An 18,755-nucleotide genomic window follows, 5' to 3' on the forward strand; every position below is an offset into this window, starting at 1 on the left:
CCCTGGACCCCCTGTACCTCCTGACCCCTGGACCCCCTGACCCCCTTGACCTCCTGACCCCTGGACCCCCTGTACCTCCTGAACCCCCTGACCCCTGGACCCCTGACCCGACTCCTGGAACTCTGATCCCTGTACCCCCTGGATCCTTGAACCCCTGTAACCCCTGACCCCTTGGACCCCTGTACCTCCTGAACCCCTGACCCCTGGACCCCTGTACCCCCTGACCCCTGGACCCCTGTACCTCCTGAACCCCCTGACCCCTGGACCCCTGAACCCCCTGACCCCCTGGACCCCCGACTCCTAAACCCCTGACCCCCTGACCCCTGGACCCCCTGGACCCCTGTACCTCCTGAACCCCCTGACCCCTGGACCCCCGACTCCTAGACCCCTGACCCCGGACCCGACCCCTGGACCCCCTGACCCCTGGACCCCCTGACCAGACTCCTGAACCCCTGACCCCCTGGACCCCTGTACCTCCTAAACCCCCTGATCCCTGGACCCCCCGACTCCTGGACCCCTGACCCCCGGACCCGACTCCTGGACCCCTGACCCCTGACCACGGGACCTCTGGACTCACGGACAGCTTGTTGACGTCCCCCTTGAGAACCCGCTCCAGGTACAGCTGCTTCAGCTCGCGCTCCAGGCGGGATGGCAGACCGGGGTACATGGTGGAGCCTCCGGACAGGACGATGTGCTTGTAGAACTCAGACCTGATCAGAGAAACGTAACGATGGGGAATGAGTCCAGGATAGCGATACCGTACGTATCACGATACATGGTGTCACGATTCAATATATTGCGATATATTTTGATACTGTGCGTAAGGCGACAAATTGGGATTTTTTTAAAGTATAATTTTAGAAAAACTAATATTTAAAAAGAAAGACATGATGTGCATGAAAGTCAAAGAACTTTACTTTAAGTCAACAATTCAGTACACAGAAAATCAACCTGCCAGTTTGGGATTGTGGTTCCCAGGCTCTTAGTGAACTAATGTTGATATGCTAAAGTTTAGCCATAGCTACGTTGTTAGCTTCTATCAAAAAGTCAGGCCCTGTTAGACCCTGTTAGGCCCTGTTAGGCACTGCTAGGAACAGTTAGGCCCTATTAGGAACTGCTAGGATCTGCTAGGCACTGTTAGGCACTGCTAGGATCTGTTAGGCACTGTTAGGCACTGCTAGGATCTGTTAGGCACTGCTAGGATCTGTTAGGCACTGCTGGGATCTGTTAGGCACTGCTAGGATCTGTTAGGCACTGCTAGGATCTGTTCGGCACTGCTGGGATCTGTTAGGCACTGCTAGGATCTGTTAGGCACTGCTAGGATCTGTTAGGCACTGCTGGGATCTGTTAGGCACTGCTGGGATCTGTTAGGCACTGCTAGGATCTGTTAGGCACTGCTGGGATCTGTTAGGCACTGCTAGGCTTTGTTAGGCAAGGAAACTAGTGGTGTGTCTCAGCAGAGCCATCTAGCGGTAGGGGGTTTAAACACAACATAAACATGAATCACTGTCTTACAAATATTTTTTGAACGTTTAAAAAAAAAAAAATCAATACAGTATTGCAAAATAAAATATCGCGATACTTAAGTGTATCGATTTTTTCTTACACCCCTACTCCAATAGGATTGGTACTACAAGCCAAAGGTGTAATTTACGGGGGGAGGGGGGATAGGAGGGTTACAACCCCCCCCCTCCCGCAATAATCAAACATGGGCTTTTGCCAAAGTTTTCTAATCCTAATTTATTTATAAAATCATCTTACAATTCTGAATGTTTTATTGTCTTTCTACATTTCTTATGATTTCCCTTTCTGTGTTGTTGTTCTGTTTGTGTCTTTGTAATCCGACTCGATGACACTGATTGCCCCTTAACCATCTCAGCAGGATAAATAAAAAGGTTGAATAAAGAGAAGAGCGCCCCCCGAGTGTTTTCACTGTAAGAGACGACGCCAGACCCCGTGGCTACCAGAGGGGCCCCCAAGAGCTCTTGAAATGTCCCACAATAGAGCTCAAAACAGAGCCGGTCTATTTAAAGATAGCGTTGCTGCTGATAGGGTTTCACATTAGTCTTTAAATGCGTATTTGTACATTTATGAGTGCTTGAACTCATATTTACAATACACAAGTTGGTTTACTTCCAAGTGCAGTGTCAACATGTTACAATGTGGAGAGTCCCCCAAACCAAATCCCGGGTTCATACGCATTTTAACCAATACTTTTCAGCAAATTTCCATGACTGTGTGTTCCTGAAAATGTCAGTCGACATTATACAATAAGAATACAAATCAGTGTTAAAGTTTACCCTCAGAGGTTTAACTATAACAGGAATGATAATGTATGTGGTTCATAGTGGGATTCCTAATATCGCTCCCCAAATACAACGTTGAGGTTAAGACGACATGAAAATACATTTATTATTAATCACATATTATTATTGATCAGGTATTATTATGCTGCGTTTAAAAACTATTCCATGACTTTTCCCAAACTCTCTGGGTCTTTTTATGTTTCCAAAACCTTTCCAGGCCTGGAAAATTAGCATTTTTCAAATTCCATATCTTTTCCAGGCTTTTTCAAAACGTACAGTACAGGCCAAAAGTTTGGACACACCTTCTCATTCAATTTGTTTTTTTATTTTCATGACTATTTACATTGTAGATTCTCACTGAAGGCATCAAAACTATGAATGAACACATATGGAATTATGTACTTAACAAAAAAGTGTGAAATAACTGAAAACATGTCTTATATTTTAGATTCTTCAAAGTAGCCACCCTTTGCTTTTTTTGATAACTCTGCAAACCCTTGGTGTTCTCTCAATGAGCTTCATGAGGTAGTCACCTGAAATGGTTTTACCTTCACAGGTGTGCTTTGTCAGGGTTAATTAGTGGAATTATTTCCCTTATTAATAAAAAGCAAAGGGTGGCTACTTTGAACAGCTTCTCCTTCATCATTCTCACCGTCTCAAAGTCCGCCGAATGGTTGAAGGCGTAGCCTCGCAGCAGCAGCAGCTGGTGGACCCATGGGCAGACAGGTGGCAGAGTTCATGGTTATCATTATTACAGAATATAAATACTGGCTGTGTCCCTAACCGGGTTAACCCAAGGCACTGGCTCCGTGTCACATTCTCATTAGGGGCTGAGCCCCCCTAAAGGTCTGATCTAGCATCGCCCCTGGTTTGTGCATTTAATTGCGTCAACACAATGGGGTAAGCTTCGCTTCAGAACCTCGAACCTCCGATGGCGCCATTTTGTTGCTGCAAAGGTTATCACCTCCTGTTAGCATTACACTGACCGCCATTTTTTTTTTTTTACGTCACGTTGACAGCGAATAACTTCACATCTGAAGCGTTTAAAGACTCTATTTGTCCGTTGTTTATTTCTAAAGAAACACGACAATGTATAAAAGGCTCCATTACCTTGTAGCTCACGTTATGGCTTTTATAAAAATAGGCTAACGATTGGGTCATAACCACGAGACTTACTGTCACACAGTAGAGGAATTACCGTATAGTACAGGAGAAGCTCACAGGCAGTTTGGACTTCCATTATCTGTTTAGGTTTAATTACTAATGTTAACTAGTATGTTAGTGATCAATAATTAGCCTGTGTCTATGTTATATCCTTACATATACCTACACTCTCCGTCTCTGTAAGATTGGGAATGATTGAGATTTCTCTCGGCACAGCTACCAGAAGACTTCACACTTTCAGACAGGTTGCTCACGTCACATCTACGTCTTCAAGCTCAGTTGGAGGCTGCTCAGTAAAGCAAGAGATCACCGGAAAAGTGCTTCTAATATCCTTCACTGGTCTCCGTCCAGAGACACGGGATCTGGTGGTCCACTATATATATGTCAGTGCGTCAACAGCTAGACATGCTCTCAGGAACACAGGAAGAGAGACAGACAGACAGAGAGAGAGACACACACACACACACACACACACACAGAAACACACATACACACAGACAGACAGACAGAGAGAGATACACACACACACACACACACACACACACACACACAGAAACACACATACAGACACACACACACACACACACACACAGATAGACACACACAGACACACAAACACACACACAGACACACAAACACACAGACAGAGAGAGACACACACACACACACACACACACACACACACACACACACACACAGACAGACAGACAGACAGACAGACCTGTCCCTACCTTGATGAGGTAGCGCGTGATGTCCCTCCCTGCGATGTCAAGGCGTCGGGTCAGGTGTGGCAGCGAGAAACCTTCGTACACCGACAGATGTGAGTGACGCCGTCGCCGGAGTCGACCACCACACCGGTCAGCAGTCCTAAAAACAAGAACGGTGCAAAAAATACATTATCATCCAAAAAATATACATCATCCAAGAATACGTATCATCCAAAAATACACATTATCATCCAAAAATATACATCATCATCCAAAAATATACATTATCATCCCAAAAATACACATTATCATCCAAAAATATACATTATCATCCAAAGAATATACATTATCATCCAAAAAATATACATTATCATCCAAAAATACACATTATCATCCAAAAATACATTATCATCCCAAAAGTACATTATCATCCAAAAATATACATCATCATCCAAAAATATACATTATCATCCAAAAAATATACATTATCATCCAAAAATACATTATCATCCCAAAAGTGCATTATCATCAAAAAATATACATTATCATCCAAAAATACATTATCATCCCAAAAGTGCATTATCATCCAAAATATACATTATCATCCAAAAATATACATTATATACATTATCGTCCCAAAATATACATTATCATCCATCCAAAAATACACATTATCATGCAAAAATACATTATCATCCAAAATACACATTATCATCCCAAAAATATACATCATCATCCAAAAAATAAACATTATATACATTATCGTCCCAAAATATACATTATCATCCATCCAAAAATACACATTATCATGCAAAAATACATTATCATTCAAAATATACATTATCATCCCAAAAATACATTATCATTCAAGATACATTATCATCCAAAAAATAAACATTATATACATTATCGTCCCAAAATATACATTATCATCCATCCAAAAATATACATTATCATCCATCCAAAAATACACATTATCATGCAAAAATACAGTATCATCCAAAATATACATTATCATCCAAAATATACATTATCATCCCAAAAATACATTATCATCCAAAATATACATTATCATCCCAAAAATACATCATCCCAAAAATATATTATCATCCCAAAAATATATTATCATCCCAAAAATACATTATCATCCCAAAAATATATTATCATCCCAAAAATACATTATCATCCCAAAAATACATTATCATTCAAAAGATACATTATCATCCAAAAAAATAAATTATCATCCAAAAATACATTATCATCCAAAAATATACATCATCCAAAAATAAAGATTATCATCCGAAAATACACATTATCATCCAAAAAATACATTATCATCCAAAAAATACATTATCATCCAAAAATACATTATCATCCAAAAAATATACATTATCATTGCTTCACACCTACACTCCAACCCGCTCACTCAGGTCAGCTGATCAACTGCGCCTGAGTGTTCCTAAAACAAAGCGGAAACATAAAGGGAAATTTCACCGCTGGAAAGCTGAATATATCTTTAAATTGAGTCACTTATGTAGTAGAAATGTGAAAAGAAAATTGAAATTGGTGCCTTCTAGGCCGAGATAAGCCAGAAAATGTGTTTTTGGCTCATATGGATGAAAGACACCAAATCCCAGAATGCACTTGCTTTGCTGCTGTATGAGGCCACTCCCAAGCCACGCCTGCCCTTTACAGACAGTGAGACGATCAACTCAACAAGTGTGTTTTATTGTCATTTCAACCATATGCACGAAATAACGTTTCGCCGTGGCTCAAGTGGTGTTACACATTTAAAACAGATAGGCTACTTTTTTGCCACAGCTGATACATTATCCGGACTTCTTTCAGCGGATTGATTGATAGCTCCAGAGTGAACAGAACTGTGTCCATGGCAACGCTCTGCTATTCATGGCAACGGTGTGTTATCCTTAGCAGTGGTCTGTTATCAAGAAATAACAGACCGAAATTCTACATTAGAATTCAACCAAGCCATGTAATAAAAGAAGGCTAACTCATAGCTACTAGCATTAGCTCTTGGTGGGCTGTGGTATAAACATCGAGTATAAACACAGCCGTACATTTGCGTGGGATGTAGCTAGAATTGTCGGCATTTTACAGTCACAAACTCCACCAGCAGTTAGCAGTTAGTTGGATACAAATCACCCCATTTCTGCAACAGGCAGTCCGGGGTAACACAGCGCACCTCCACTAGTAGTCTTACCCGTTGACAGCAGGCTGGACTGTCCACAGCAATATTTCCACAACAACGAAAACACAGCACAGCCGTCTCTGAACTCACGTTGGGAGTTTCGTTGAAGTTGGATGTAGTCCAGTTTGTTTAATGAGCGGACACTTGCAAGCACGATTGGTGAACAGATGGCTGGCTAGCGTTAGCTTTCCACCGGCACACTCGTTCAACGCTCCCCGCTGATGAGGTCTCTTTACCGGCCAGAGGCATCGAGCACCACCGCTGGTCTCCGTGCAGGCAAAGCTTGCGTAGTGTGTGGAGTATTGCGTGTGTTCATATACAGTCTGTCTAATATACAGTCTGTCTGATATACAGTCTGTCTGATATACAGTCTGCCTGATATACAGTCTGCCTGATATACAGTCTGCCTGATATACAGTCTGCCTGATATACAGTCTGTCTGATATGCACGCGTTTCGTTGTCAGTTAAAACACATTTCTGCAATTCTGCACACAGGAAGACGGAGGTTAGGTTAATATTTTAAAATTATTTTAATCACAAAAACAAACCTTTGCATCGAGTGAAACAGGCCCATTACATAATACCGCGCTGATGTGACCGTCCTAGCCCGGCCCGAACCCGTCCATCATTTCTAAATATCTTAGTCCAGCTTTAGTCCCAAATAGGCTTAGCTATTTATGTCATTTATCCATGAATCCATACTCAAAATGTATTCATCTTCGACTCAAAGACACTCATGGCTAACATCTGTGAAAACAGTTTGGGACACAATGCGATCCTTAACTTTCACCACCAAGTGTCCTCGTAGAGTTCTGAAGCTTCGAGTACTCAGCCTTTTTTCCATTCAATTGGATTGAAAGCAATTTAGGTTCATAATACATTTTTGGCCCACAGAGTTTTTATCGCTTTTTTTTTTAACATTTTGTCAGTTTTTTCTGACATTTTTTTGACGTGTTTCCCGACGTTTTTTGACGCGAATTATGGTTTTTTTTCTAATGTTTTTGTCGCTTTCTCCTTTGATGACGGAGTTATTATATACAGTACAGGCCAAAAGTTTGGACACACCTTCTCATTCAATGTGTTTCCTTTTTATTTTCATGACTATTTACATTGTAGATTCTCACTGAAGGCATCAAAACTATGAATGAACACATATGGAATTATGTACTTAACAAAAAAGTGTGAAATAACTGAAAACATGTCTTATATTTTAGATTATTCAAAGTAGCCACCCTTTGCTTTTTTTGATAACTCTGCAAACCCTTGGTGTTCTCTCAATGAGCTTCATGAGGTAGTCACCTGAAATGGTTTTACCTTCACAGGTGTGCTTTGTCAGGGTTAATAAGTGGAATTATTTCCCTTATTAATAAAAAAGCAAAGGGTGGCTACTTTGAGGAATCTAAAATATAAGACATGTTTTCAGTTATTTCACACTTTTTTAAGTACATAATTCCATATGTGTTCATTCATAGTTGTGATGAACCACAAGCCACAGAATGCATCTGTGGTCTGTAGTCAGACTTTACTCCACAGCGCTGTGGAGATAAGAGCCGGCAATGTGAGAGATGGGGGCTGGTGGATTTTGCTCAGACATTTCAGGGTTTTCTAGTTTAGAAGTCAGCATGAGCGTTAAGGCTGATTTATGCTTCTGCGTCGACTCGATGGTGTACTAGGGCTGTGCTCGATTGAAGAAATCCTTAGTCGACTAACACTCATTCAACTGTACCGACTAATCGATTAGTTGATTTAATCGACAGATTAAAAACATGTCTAATGGACTAAAGACATCTAAGTTGACTAAGACCAAAACAAACGACTAATCAACTAAGAGGGAGCGGCCCTACAGCGTACCCCAGCAGACCCCTCGACAAAGCCCTATAAAAAGCCGTAGCTCGACTGTGATTGGTCGACTGGTCCTGTGTGTTGATAGTGGGTGTTTCCAGCAGCCTACTGTGGGAAGTAGCAACATGCTAGTTCACTGACATCAGCTCTGCAAATAAACTCAGACGTATGTTGTTTACAATGACGGGGTTATCCGTTTGTAACGTGTCTATATGTCAGTACCGTTTTGAGATTAGCACTTTGCCAGCAAGCAGTACTTTGTGGGCAGTTATGCTAAAGTTAGCTTTGCTAACATAACAAACTGGCTGACAGACACCTCGCAGATAACCTCAGACTTATTTTCTGGTTAAAGTAACTAGGTCAATGGATTTTACTGGGTCTATTTCTTGATACTTTTTACAAAATCTAAGCAAGAAAAGGCCAAACAAATGAGATTAATATTTTAGCACGACAGTCTATGGCACATGTGTCAAACTCAAGGCCCGCGGGCCAAATCCGGCCTCTTGCAGATTTAGATCTGGCGCGTGTATCAATTTGGGTTCACAATACACAGGAAAGTGTTTTTTAAACTGCAATTAAGTGTCATTCAAAGCAGAATTTGGCAGATTTGCCGACTCTTAGACTTTTCATATTCAGGCTGAGAAACAGGTTGTGAGAAAAAAAAAAAATCATTGTTTTGCTTGATATGCTGAATTCTCTGATGGCTAGGGAACTCTTTTGATGACTTTTGTAGGGCTTCATGTCAACAAAAATGTGAAGAAAAGTGTACAAAAATGTCAAAAAATAAGTAAGTGACATGCAGTAACAAAATCACGTCAGTAAACTCTCCATGTCTGGCCCTCGGTGTGATCCTCTCTCTCCAGTGTGGCCCTCTGGGAAACTGAGTTTGACCCCCCTGGTCTATGGGGGTTTGCCATTCTGAGTACAGTTTCGGTGGTGAGCGACAGAGACACAGGCGACACCCCCTAGCGCAGTGTTTCTCAAACTTTTTTCAATATTGTACCCCTTTTAAATTGCTTTTTTAAGCCAAGTACCCCCTGAACAGTGTGAAACATTTTTGGTAGGAAAAAAAGTTTATATAAAGGAGGTCACCTCATTCAAGAATGAACTTAAAACTCTCCTATTTGATAAAGCTTATAGTTAGGGAGTGAGGAGTTGCAGTGTTCACCTAACTGGCCCACCTGCTTCTCTTCATAATTGTTAGATTAATAATACATAACAAAGTAGAGGGAGGCAGGCCAGCAAAGTCCGATCCGGCAGGGGGAGAGTTCAAAGCCCGAACAGGCTACCTCTCCTTATGTCCTGTCTCTCTTAGTTACGCTGTTATAGTTACGCTGTTATAGTTTTAGACTGCCGGGGGACTTCCTTTGACACACTGAGCTGCTCTCTCCTCTCCCTTTCTATTACTATTACTATTTGTGTGCATCCCTCCCAGAAATGCTTGTTACTAATCCTAGCTTCTGGGGAGTTTACTCCCCGGAGTCCTTATGTTTTTTCCCCCAGCGTATTTCCTTGGAGAACGTTGGCACCAAGATCCTGGTTGCAGCTGTCGCCGTGGTCCTGCTGCACTCCCTGCTGAGCTCAGCGGTGCCCTGCAATGTCATGCTGCTTCCTGCTGAACCCTGCTGCTTCCTGCTGCTTCCTGCTGAACCCTGCTGCTTCCTGCTGCTTCCTGCTGAACCCTGCTGCTTCCTGCTGAACCCTGCTGCTTCCTGCTCAACCCTGCTGCTTCCTGCTCAACCCTGCTGCTTCCTGCTCAACCCTGCTGCTTCCTGCTCAACCCTGCTGCTTCCTGCTGAACCCTGCTGCTTCCTGCTGAACCCTGCAGCTTCCTGGTGAACCCTGCTGCTTCCTGCTGAACCCTGCAGCTTCCTGCTCAACCCTGCAGCTTCCTGCTGAACCCTGCTGCTTACTGCTGAACCCTGCTGCTTCCTGCTGAACCCTGCAGCTTCCTGCTGAACCCTGCTGCTTCCTGCTGAACCCTGCAGCTTCCTGCTGAACCCTGCTGCTTCCTGCTCAACCCTGCTGCTTCCTGCTGAACCCTGCTGCTTCCTGCTGAACCCTGCTGCTTCCTGCTGAACCCTGCAGCTTCCTGCTGAACCCTGCAGCTTCCTGCTGAACCCTGCAGCTTCCTGCTCAACCCTGCTGCTTCCTGCTGAACCCTGCTGCTTCCTGCTGAACCCTGCTGCTTCCTGCTGAACCCTGAAGCTTCCTGCTGAACCCTGCTGCTTCCTGCTGAACCCTGCTGCTTCCTGCTCAACCCTGCTGCTTCCTGCTGAACCCTGCAGCTTCCTGCTGAACCCTGCAGCTTCCTGCTGAACCCTGCTGCTTCCTGCTGAACCCTGCAGCTTCCTGCTGAACCCTGCTGCTTCCTGCTGAACCCTGCAGCTTCCTGCTGAACCCTGCTGCTTCCTGCTGAACCCTGCAGCTTCCTGCTGAACCCTGCTGCTTCCTGCTGAACCCTGCAGCTTCCTGCTGAACCCTGCTGCTTCCTGCTGAACCCTGCAGCTTCCTGCTGAACCCTGCTGCTTCCCGCTACATCCAGTCACTGTTCCATTATTAATGTGACTATTATCGCCACTGTTCATCACATCCCCAACCGGCCCGTCAGACACCGCCTACCAAGAGCCTGGGTCTGTCCGAGGTTTCTTCCCAAGAGGGAGTTTTTCCTCGCCACTGTCGCACTGCTTGCTCTTGAGGGAATTACTGTAATTGTTGGAATTGTTGGGGCTTTGTAAATAATAGAGTGTGGTCTGGACCTACTCTATCTGTAAAGTGTCTCGAGATAACTCTTGTTATGATTTGATACTATAAATAAAATTGAATTTAATTGAGGTACAATACAGTAGCCTGGTGGGACCGTCCTGATCTGGCGAGCTCCAGTTCTCCTCCCAGATCAGTCTGGCACCTTGAGATGGAGAAAATCTGGAGCAGTTTGCCAAACGACTGTTGGGGACCAAGAAGCTGGTTAAACCTGATTTAACCAAAAAGGCCACAGATTGAGCTGACCAGAGAGACAAAGGAATCGTGGCCTGTATGTAAACCCCAAAGCCTGGTTAATTCACACCTCTATGCGAAAGTCCCAGCCAGAAGGGACAAGCCTCACAGCTGGCAGGAAGTCAAAGAACTACAAGATTGTAGTCTTCAAACTTTCAAGAGATTTGAGCCTTCCTATTGGTTCAGCGGGACCATAAACACAGCATGCAGTCTTGACCTATAAATAAGCCTGATCACCCAAAATCCTGTTGTCTTCACTTGCAACTCACGTTGCTGACAGGAGGCGCGCAAGCGCTTGTGCTGAACTTCCATTTTCTGGAGAAAGTGGATTTATTTCGGTGGATCCTTGAAAACGCACCAGTGTTTTCATATCTGCAGTGAGAAGGAAACAACATTTTTCTTCTCAAAGTCGACTAAACTTGCCCCCTTGCTGCCTTTTGGAGGGAAGTTTCTCCGTGGCCACTGACGAGCGCCAGGGGATTCGTCTTTTTCATTTCTGTGGAAATCTATGGACAGAAACAAACGGACTGAACACACCGTAAGAAGGCTTACGTCTGGGCAGATATAAGTAGTGTGTTTTATTAATGAGCAAAGGGTTCACTACCATTGTTGCCATTAATGTGATCTGTGATTTTAATTATTTACTGGTCTATACGTGATGATTAATCTTTTTCTGTGAATGTATCAGCGATCACGATACTGTTGTTGTGTTAAGTAGCTGGGTATAACTGTAATCGCTACCTGCTAAATCTCTCCTTTCACGGAGTTTAGTTACTGTCCGTGAGATAATCGCGGTAAATCAGCTGTTAGCCCCTGGAGTGGTTATCGATAACTAAGATCAGAGTGCCTCTTGTCTTTTTACTCCTTCTCTTTCTTCTTTTACTAACACACACACGACACAGGCTAGCCGCGTAGCTCCCGAGCTAACGCTGCTAGCTTAACCACGTGGAATCGGCTTACGTTCCACAGAGCTAACACAGGAACTACCATATCGGCTAAGCGTGCAACCCCCGACCCCCCCCCCTCTTCAGCCCCTCCTCGTGCACCCAGAACCACTACCGCCCTCTTGAGGCTAAATAGTTATGTGCAGCTCACCGGAGTAGCCATTTTGTAGTTTTGTGTTAGAACTACATTTCAACACCGCCCCTCCTCTTTCACTCACTCTCTCTCACACACACACACACACACACACACACTCACACACACAGACGTGTCCATGCTGCTTTGTTTTTGCTTTGTTTTTGGTTGTGATATTGTTAAAAGGTATATAAGTTTATTATTGAAGGATTATTGATTAGCTACTGATAATTGTGACGTTAATAAATCTTATTATACTTAATTAGCAGTTGCTTGTGATTATTTGTGTACTTGTTGTAATAATTGCTGGCTGAACCGGTCCATGCTCAAAATCACCCCTTTCTTTGTTTCCTTTTAAAGGATTTTCACAGAAATGAGACTGTTCCAGTTTGATTATTGGTCCCTGACTTGCAGGGTGGTGCCCCGTTTTGATTGTTTGTGGATTTGATAAAGTTATTAATAACCATATTCATAACTTTATTAATATTGATAAAACATCTTTTGATTATTTGCCAATGATCAAATCTGAACCCTACGGGAATCCAACACGACCGACCAATCAGCGTTGGTTTTGAGGCGGGTTTAGGTGGTGATAGACAGATGGTTTATCCAATCAGCTAACCAGTATTTCCAGACAGCAGTAGCCCTAACTCTGTTAGCCGCTCGCTAATGATTTTTTTCTCTTGGATCCTTCTTTAGGAATATGGACCGGGAACCTGAAATGGGGCCTTTTATTCTTTCATTCCTAAATTCTCTACACAAACGGCAAATCTCCTTTACCGACATGCTGCTTGCTTGCTGCTAACGAGCTATGCTTTGCCTGCAGCAGCAGCAGGGGTAGCCTGGCTTGTGGTTGTATTTTCATACGCTTCGTTGATCTGATTGGTTGATCTGGCCCGTCTATCACCAACTATAGGTGGTGATAGACAGATGGTTTATCCAATCAGCTAACCAGGATTTTCACACCCTTTCCCAAAAGTTCTCCAACGAAAAGTTCCCAGATGGATATGATGAGCAAATGCGAAGCGATCCATCTGGCGGAGTCAGGTTAACAATACAGCGCCGGCAGTGATAGATTCAACAAACAACAGCCTTTTTTTATGCAAAAACATTTAAATACTACATTTCAAATGTTTCGAATCCATCACTTAATTCATTCATTATTATAGTGTAAATTATTTCAGGAATTATGCATGATATATTTTTAAATTAGCATTTTTTGCAAACATTTCACGTACCCCCTGCAGTACTCCAAAGTACCCCTAGGGGTACACGTACCCCCATTTGAGAAACACTGCCCAATAGCGTTGTGGCGGTGAAATGCACCGCGATGCAAAGCAACCCCCGATGCAGAACTACGAAAGGGTGACGACGCCGTAGTTACGCAGAAGCATAAAACAGCCTTAACGGAGACAAACCAACTTTGAGCGTAGAGGGTCAGCACGGCCTGGATGGCGATGTAAACTCCTGTAAACTGGTACGTCTCAAACATCACCTGGCAGGAACCAATCAGAAAGCAGCAGTTATACTGTAGATTCATGTATCTGTAACAAGTTATGCACGCATCATTTTATAATCAAATTACACTCGGCGTCTTTTTTTGACAAGAAAACGTTGACTATAGGGCACTTTTGTAGTGTAAAAATAAATAAATAAAAAAGCAGGCAGCGTTTTTATTCTAAAAAGCAGCCGAGAGCATCTTTTGTTGCCATGACAACAGCTGACACCACAGGATCAGAGTGGAGATGTGGAGCGGTGCTAACGTTAGATAAACAAAGTGGTGGAGCGAGCTAGAGAGAGAGAGAGAGAGAGAGAGAGAGAAAGGTGCTAACATTAGATAAACAAAGTGGTGGAGCGAGCTAGAGAGAGAGAGAGAGAGAGAGAAAGGTGCTAACGTTAGATAAACAAAGTGGTGGAGTGAGCTAGAGAGAGAGAGAGGTGCTAACGTTAGATAAACAAAGTGGTAGAGCAAGCTAGAGAGAGAGAGACAGAGAGGTGCTAACGTTAGATAAACAAAGTGGTAGAGCAAGCTAGAGAGAGAGAGAGAGACAGAGAGGTGCTAACGTTAGATAAACAAAGTGGTAGAGCAAGCTAGAGAGAGAGAGAGAGACAGAGAGGTGCTAACGTTAGATAAACAAAGTGGTAGAGCAAGCTAGAGAGAGAGAGAGAGAGAGACAGAGAGGTGCTAACGTTAGATAAACAAAGTGGTGGAGCAAGCTAGAGAGAGAGAGAGAGACAGAGAGGTGCTAACGTTAGATAAACAAAGTGGTGGAGCGAGCTAGAGAGAGAGAGAGGTGCTAACGTTAGATAAACAAAGTGGTAGAGCAAGCTAGAGAGAGAGAGACAGAGACGTGCTAACGTTAGATAAACAAAGTGGTAGAGCAAGCTAGAGAGAGAGAGAGAGACAGAGAGGTGCTAACGTTAGATAAAGTGGTGGAGCGAGCTAGAGAGAGAGAGAGGTGCTAACATTAGATAAACAAAGTGGTGGAGCGAGCTAGAGATAGAACAGAGAGAGAGAGAGAGAGAGAGAGGTGCTAACATTAGATAAACAAAGTGGTGGAGCGAGCTAGAGATAGAACAGAGAGAGAGAGAGAGAGAGAGAGAGGGAGAGATAGAGAGAGGTGCTTAACGACTAACGGTCGGCTGTCAAAATAACGCTTGACGTAGGTCTTTTTTTCAGAAAAGTTGAACTTTTTTCAACTTCAAATAGACGCTCTGAGCTGCAGAAAATAAGTCGGCAGTGTCATTTAAAAAAGCACTCACAACTTTATAAGATTACAACGTAAAACAGATGCTGGCATAGCATAGCATGGCCTTACAGGTTTTATTTCCTACCATTATATTATATTTTTTGCACAATCTGCATTCAAGCCTCCTTTTTTCTTTTGTTAAACAGCCATCTTGTATATATTAGTCACGTATTTATTGTTTATTTCATATTAATGTTTAATAATATCTGCTTGTGTATGGATGCCCCTACCACCGAGGCAAATCCCACGTTACTAAGTGTTATGTTTGGCAATAAACCTCAAATTTTGAGTCGGATTTTAACATCTGGAGTGCTCTGACGGTGCCCGTGCCGGCCCTCACCTCTATGATCTTCTCTCTGTTCTTGGTGGGGTTCATGGGCGGCTCCGTCAGGAGGATCTTGCAGTCGCGCGAGTCGATGTTGAGTTTCTGCGGGCCGAAGGTGTAGTCCCACAGGTGCTTCATGTCGTCCCAGTTCCTGACGATGCCGTTCTCCATCGGGTAGTTCACCTCCAGCATGGAGCGCAGCTCGCTGGCCTCGTCCCCCACCATCAGGTCCTGATAGGGGTCAAAGGTAGAGCCCTGCATTTCAGCCCGAGCCCCTTATACATACAGTACAGGCCAAAAGTTTGGACACACTTTCTCTTTCAATGCGTTTCCTTTTTATTTTCATGACTATTTACATCATAGATTCTCACTGAAGGCATCAAAACTATGAATGAACACATATGGAATTATGTACTTAACAAAAAAGTGAAATAACTGAAAACATGTCTTATATTTTAGATTCTTCAAAGTAGCCACCCTTTGCTTTTTTATTAATAAGGGAAAAATTCCACTAATTAACCCTGACAAGGCACACCTGTGAAGTCAAAACCATTTCAGGTGACTACCTCATGAAGCTCATTGAGAGAACACCAAGGGTTTGCAGAGTTATCAAAAAAAGCAAAGGGTGGCTACTTTGAGGAATTTAAAATATAAGACATGTTTTCAGTTATTTCACACTTTTTTGTTAAGTACATAATTCCATATGTGTTCATTAATAGTTTTGATGCCTTCAGTGATAATCTACAATGTAAATACTCATGAAAATAAAGAAACACATTGAATGAGGTGTGTCCAAACGTTTGGCCTGTACTGTATATACTGTATATATCAGAGGTGGGAGTAAGTCACACATGTGCAAGTCACCAGCAAGTCTCAAGTCTTAAAAGGTGTCCTGCCACAAGTATTTCATGACTTTGTGGTAATGTCTGAAGCTCTAACCATGGACTCTGGTACATTTTTTGTGGATAAAATGCCTGGGTTACCTTGTTTCAAGCCATTCTAGCGTGGTATAGAAAGCCTGAGGGAAGACTCAGCTCGATTTGTGCCAGTTCTCATTAATATTCAACAAGCTAAGCTGTTTGACTCTGATTGGCTAACAGCTAGCCAATGAGAGCCTGGCTGTCAGCATCCTTTACCCAGCCCAACTGGGCGAGCTCATGAATAGTAATGAGCTCAGGCAGTATGATGTCAGACTGACCAGCTTTTGTGATTGGTCTGATTTCTCTGTTTATTTCTGTTCAGTGGCTAGAGCTGACAGAGGAGGTAGCACTTCATTTTCACATTCACCACATCACACAAACACATATGGACCTGACATATTTCAAAAAATGCAAATAAAAACATTTTTTTAAATGGCAGGGGCATCTTTAAAGGAGAACTGCGGGCAATTTTTACGTTAATCTTGATCGCTATAAATATGTGAGTATCTGAGAATTTCCATTTTGTGTGTGATCCATCTGGCGTTGGTGAGTAGGAGTATTGGCAGTAGCGATCGGTGCGTTAGTTTCCTTAGCCGGGCTAGCAGGCCCGGCCGGTGTCCCTGCTTCTGCTTCCTCCCCGCCCGACTCGCTTGCCGCGGCCGACAAGGTAATTAATTAGCCTACCTTAATTTCAATGTTTCCAACTTTGGCGGTGGAGCGGATGATTGGCCGGCCAACCAGCGCTGGGAAGATGTGTTCGGGGAAGTTGGAGCCTGCATAGCCGCACTTGACAAACTAGAAGAAAAAGACAGAAAAACAGGTGTTTCAATATTCAAAATAGGATATATATGGTAAAAGTACAATACATGTTCAATGAGGGTGGGAATCACCAGAGGCCTCACGATACTGCAGGGCCCCTCAGCCTCACCTCCACTCCCCCAGTAAGTGGCTCTAAGCCTGGGTTACCATGCTCCAGGCCTACCACCCCCTCTCCTAACCCCAACTAACTGCCTCCAGGCCTGGGTCTGGACCTCCCCCCACACCCCCTAATGTTCAATCAGTAAAAGGTTTAACAAAAGAAAAATCCTGAAGGTTTCAAGACAGATGAAAGTTAAAAGTAAGAGTCAAACTTGGTAACTGTGAACCACTATATATATATAATTCGTATGCCTTTTTGCGTGTTATCAAGACGCATAATCGCTTTTTAGCGTGTTTGTCAACGCCGTTCGGCCGCCATTGACCTACATTATGTTTGAATTTACGCTGTAGTGAGTAGTATGAAAGGACTTTGCATGCTTTTATTTATTTATTATATATATATATATATATATATATATATATATATATATATATATATATATATATATATATATATTTACAGCGTAGACGTACACGTGGATAGCTCAAAATGCGTCCAGATAACACGCCATTTGGCTTTAGGAAAGTGGCGTGTATGTTTATGCAAAGTCATGATGTCACGCTGAGATATATATATATATATATATATATATATATATATATATATATATATATATATATATATATATATATATATAAAATACAGGCCAAAAGTTTGGACACACCTTCTCATTCAAGGCGTTTCCTTTTTATTTTCATGACTATTTACATTGTAGATTCTCACTGAAGGCATCAAAACTATGAATGAACACATATGGAATTATGCACTTAACAAAAAAGTGTGAAATAACTGAAAACATGTCTTTTATTGATAACTCTGCAAACCCTTGGTGTTCTCTCAATGAGCTTCATGAGGTAGTCACCTGAAATGGTTTTCACTTCACAGGTGTGCCTTATTAATAAAAAAGCAAAGAAAGCCTTGCCACCCCTGCTGCCACCCCAGTTGGCAGCAACGAATTACGGTAAAAGTTATGGCCAATTTGACAATTTACGAGCGTGCGTCTCCAATGTCCGACTGCGGTGAATGCAGCATAAGATGACGCCAGTGCGGAGAGAGTCTGTTTTGTTTGGAAAACTGAGTGGCGCAAAGCGAGGGAGCCAGGAGTCGCGATGAATGGAGACACAGGAGGAAAGAGGTCAAAACGGATTAACTATCTATCAAGAAATGAAATTATAACGAAAGCACAGTGCTAGCATAGTTGCGATGATGATTTTGAGATGATAAAAATCAGGTTGAAGAACATTATTTCGCCAAATATACATATAATGTTACTTAGGTCTGACGTTTGTTCTGTGTAAAGTAGGCTACAAAAGCTAATATTGATTCAACGTCTGTCAAGGAAAACATTGTTACTTTGAATCTTACAGTAATGAAGAGGAAACGTAGCATATTCAGTTTTTGTCTCCAAAGAGAAAGGCGAGAGAAATAGAAAATGAACAAGTGAGCAAGGTAGACGTAGAAGATGAGGTGGAAGGAGAGAGAGAAAAGGTGGAAGGAGAGAGAGAAGAGGTGGAAGGAGAGAGAGAAGAGGTGGAAGG

The 18,755-nt window shown here is 42.8% G+C and overlaps 1 protein-coding gene across 1 annotated transcript in view; it reads right to left on the minus strand.

Moving 5' to 3' along the window:
- Window positions 1-624: 624 nt before the first annotated feature.
- LOC114568352 (actin-related protein 2-B-like) overlaps window positions 625-18,755 on the minus strand; it is a 21,131-nt gene continuing 3,000 nt past the window's right edge. The window contains 7 exon segments of the mRNA XM_028597940.1: window positions 625-710; window positions 2,959-3,009; window positions 4,202-4,290; window positions 4,293-4,337; window positions 13,726-13,798; window positions 15,394-15,609; window positions 16,983-17,093. Of these exon segments, the coding sequence (XP_028453741.1) occupies window positions 705-710; window positions 2,959-3,009; window positions 4,202-4,290; window positions 4,293-4,337; window positions 13,726-13,798; window positions 15,394-15,609; window positions 16,983-17,093 (591 nt within the window). The 3' untranslated portion in view covers window positions 625-704.

The sequence above is a fragment of the Perca flavescens genome, chromosome 2 (genome assembly GCF_004354835.1).
Source record: "Perca flavescens isolate YP-PL-M2 chromosome 2, PFLA_1.0, whole genome shotgun sequence".
In the NCBI taxonomy this organism is placed as follows: domain Eukaryota; kingdom Metazoa; phylum Chordata; class Actinopteri; order Perciformes; family Percidae; genus Perca; species Perca flavescens.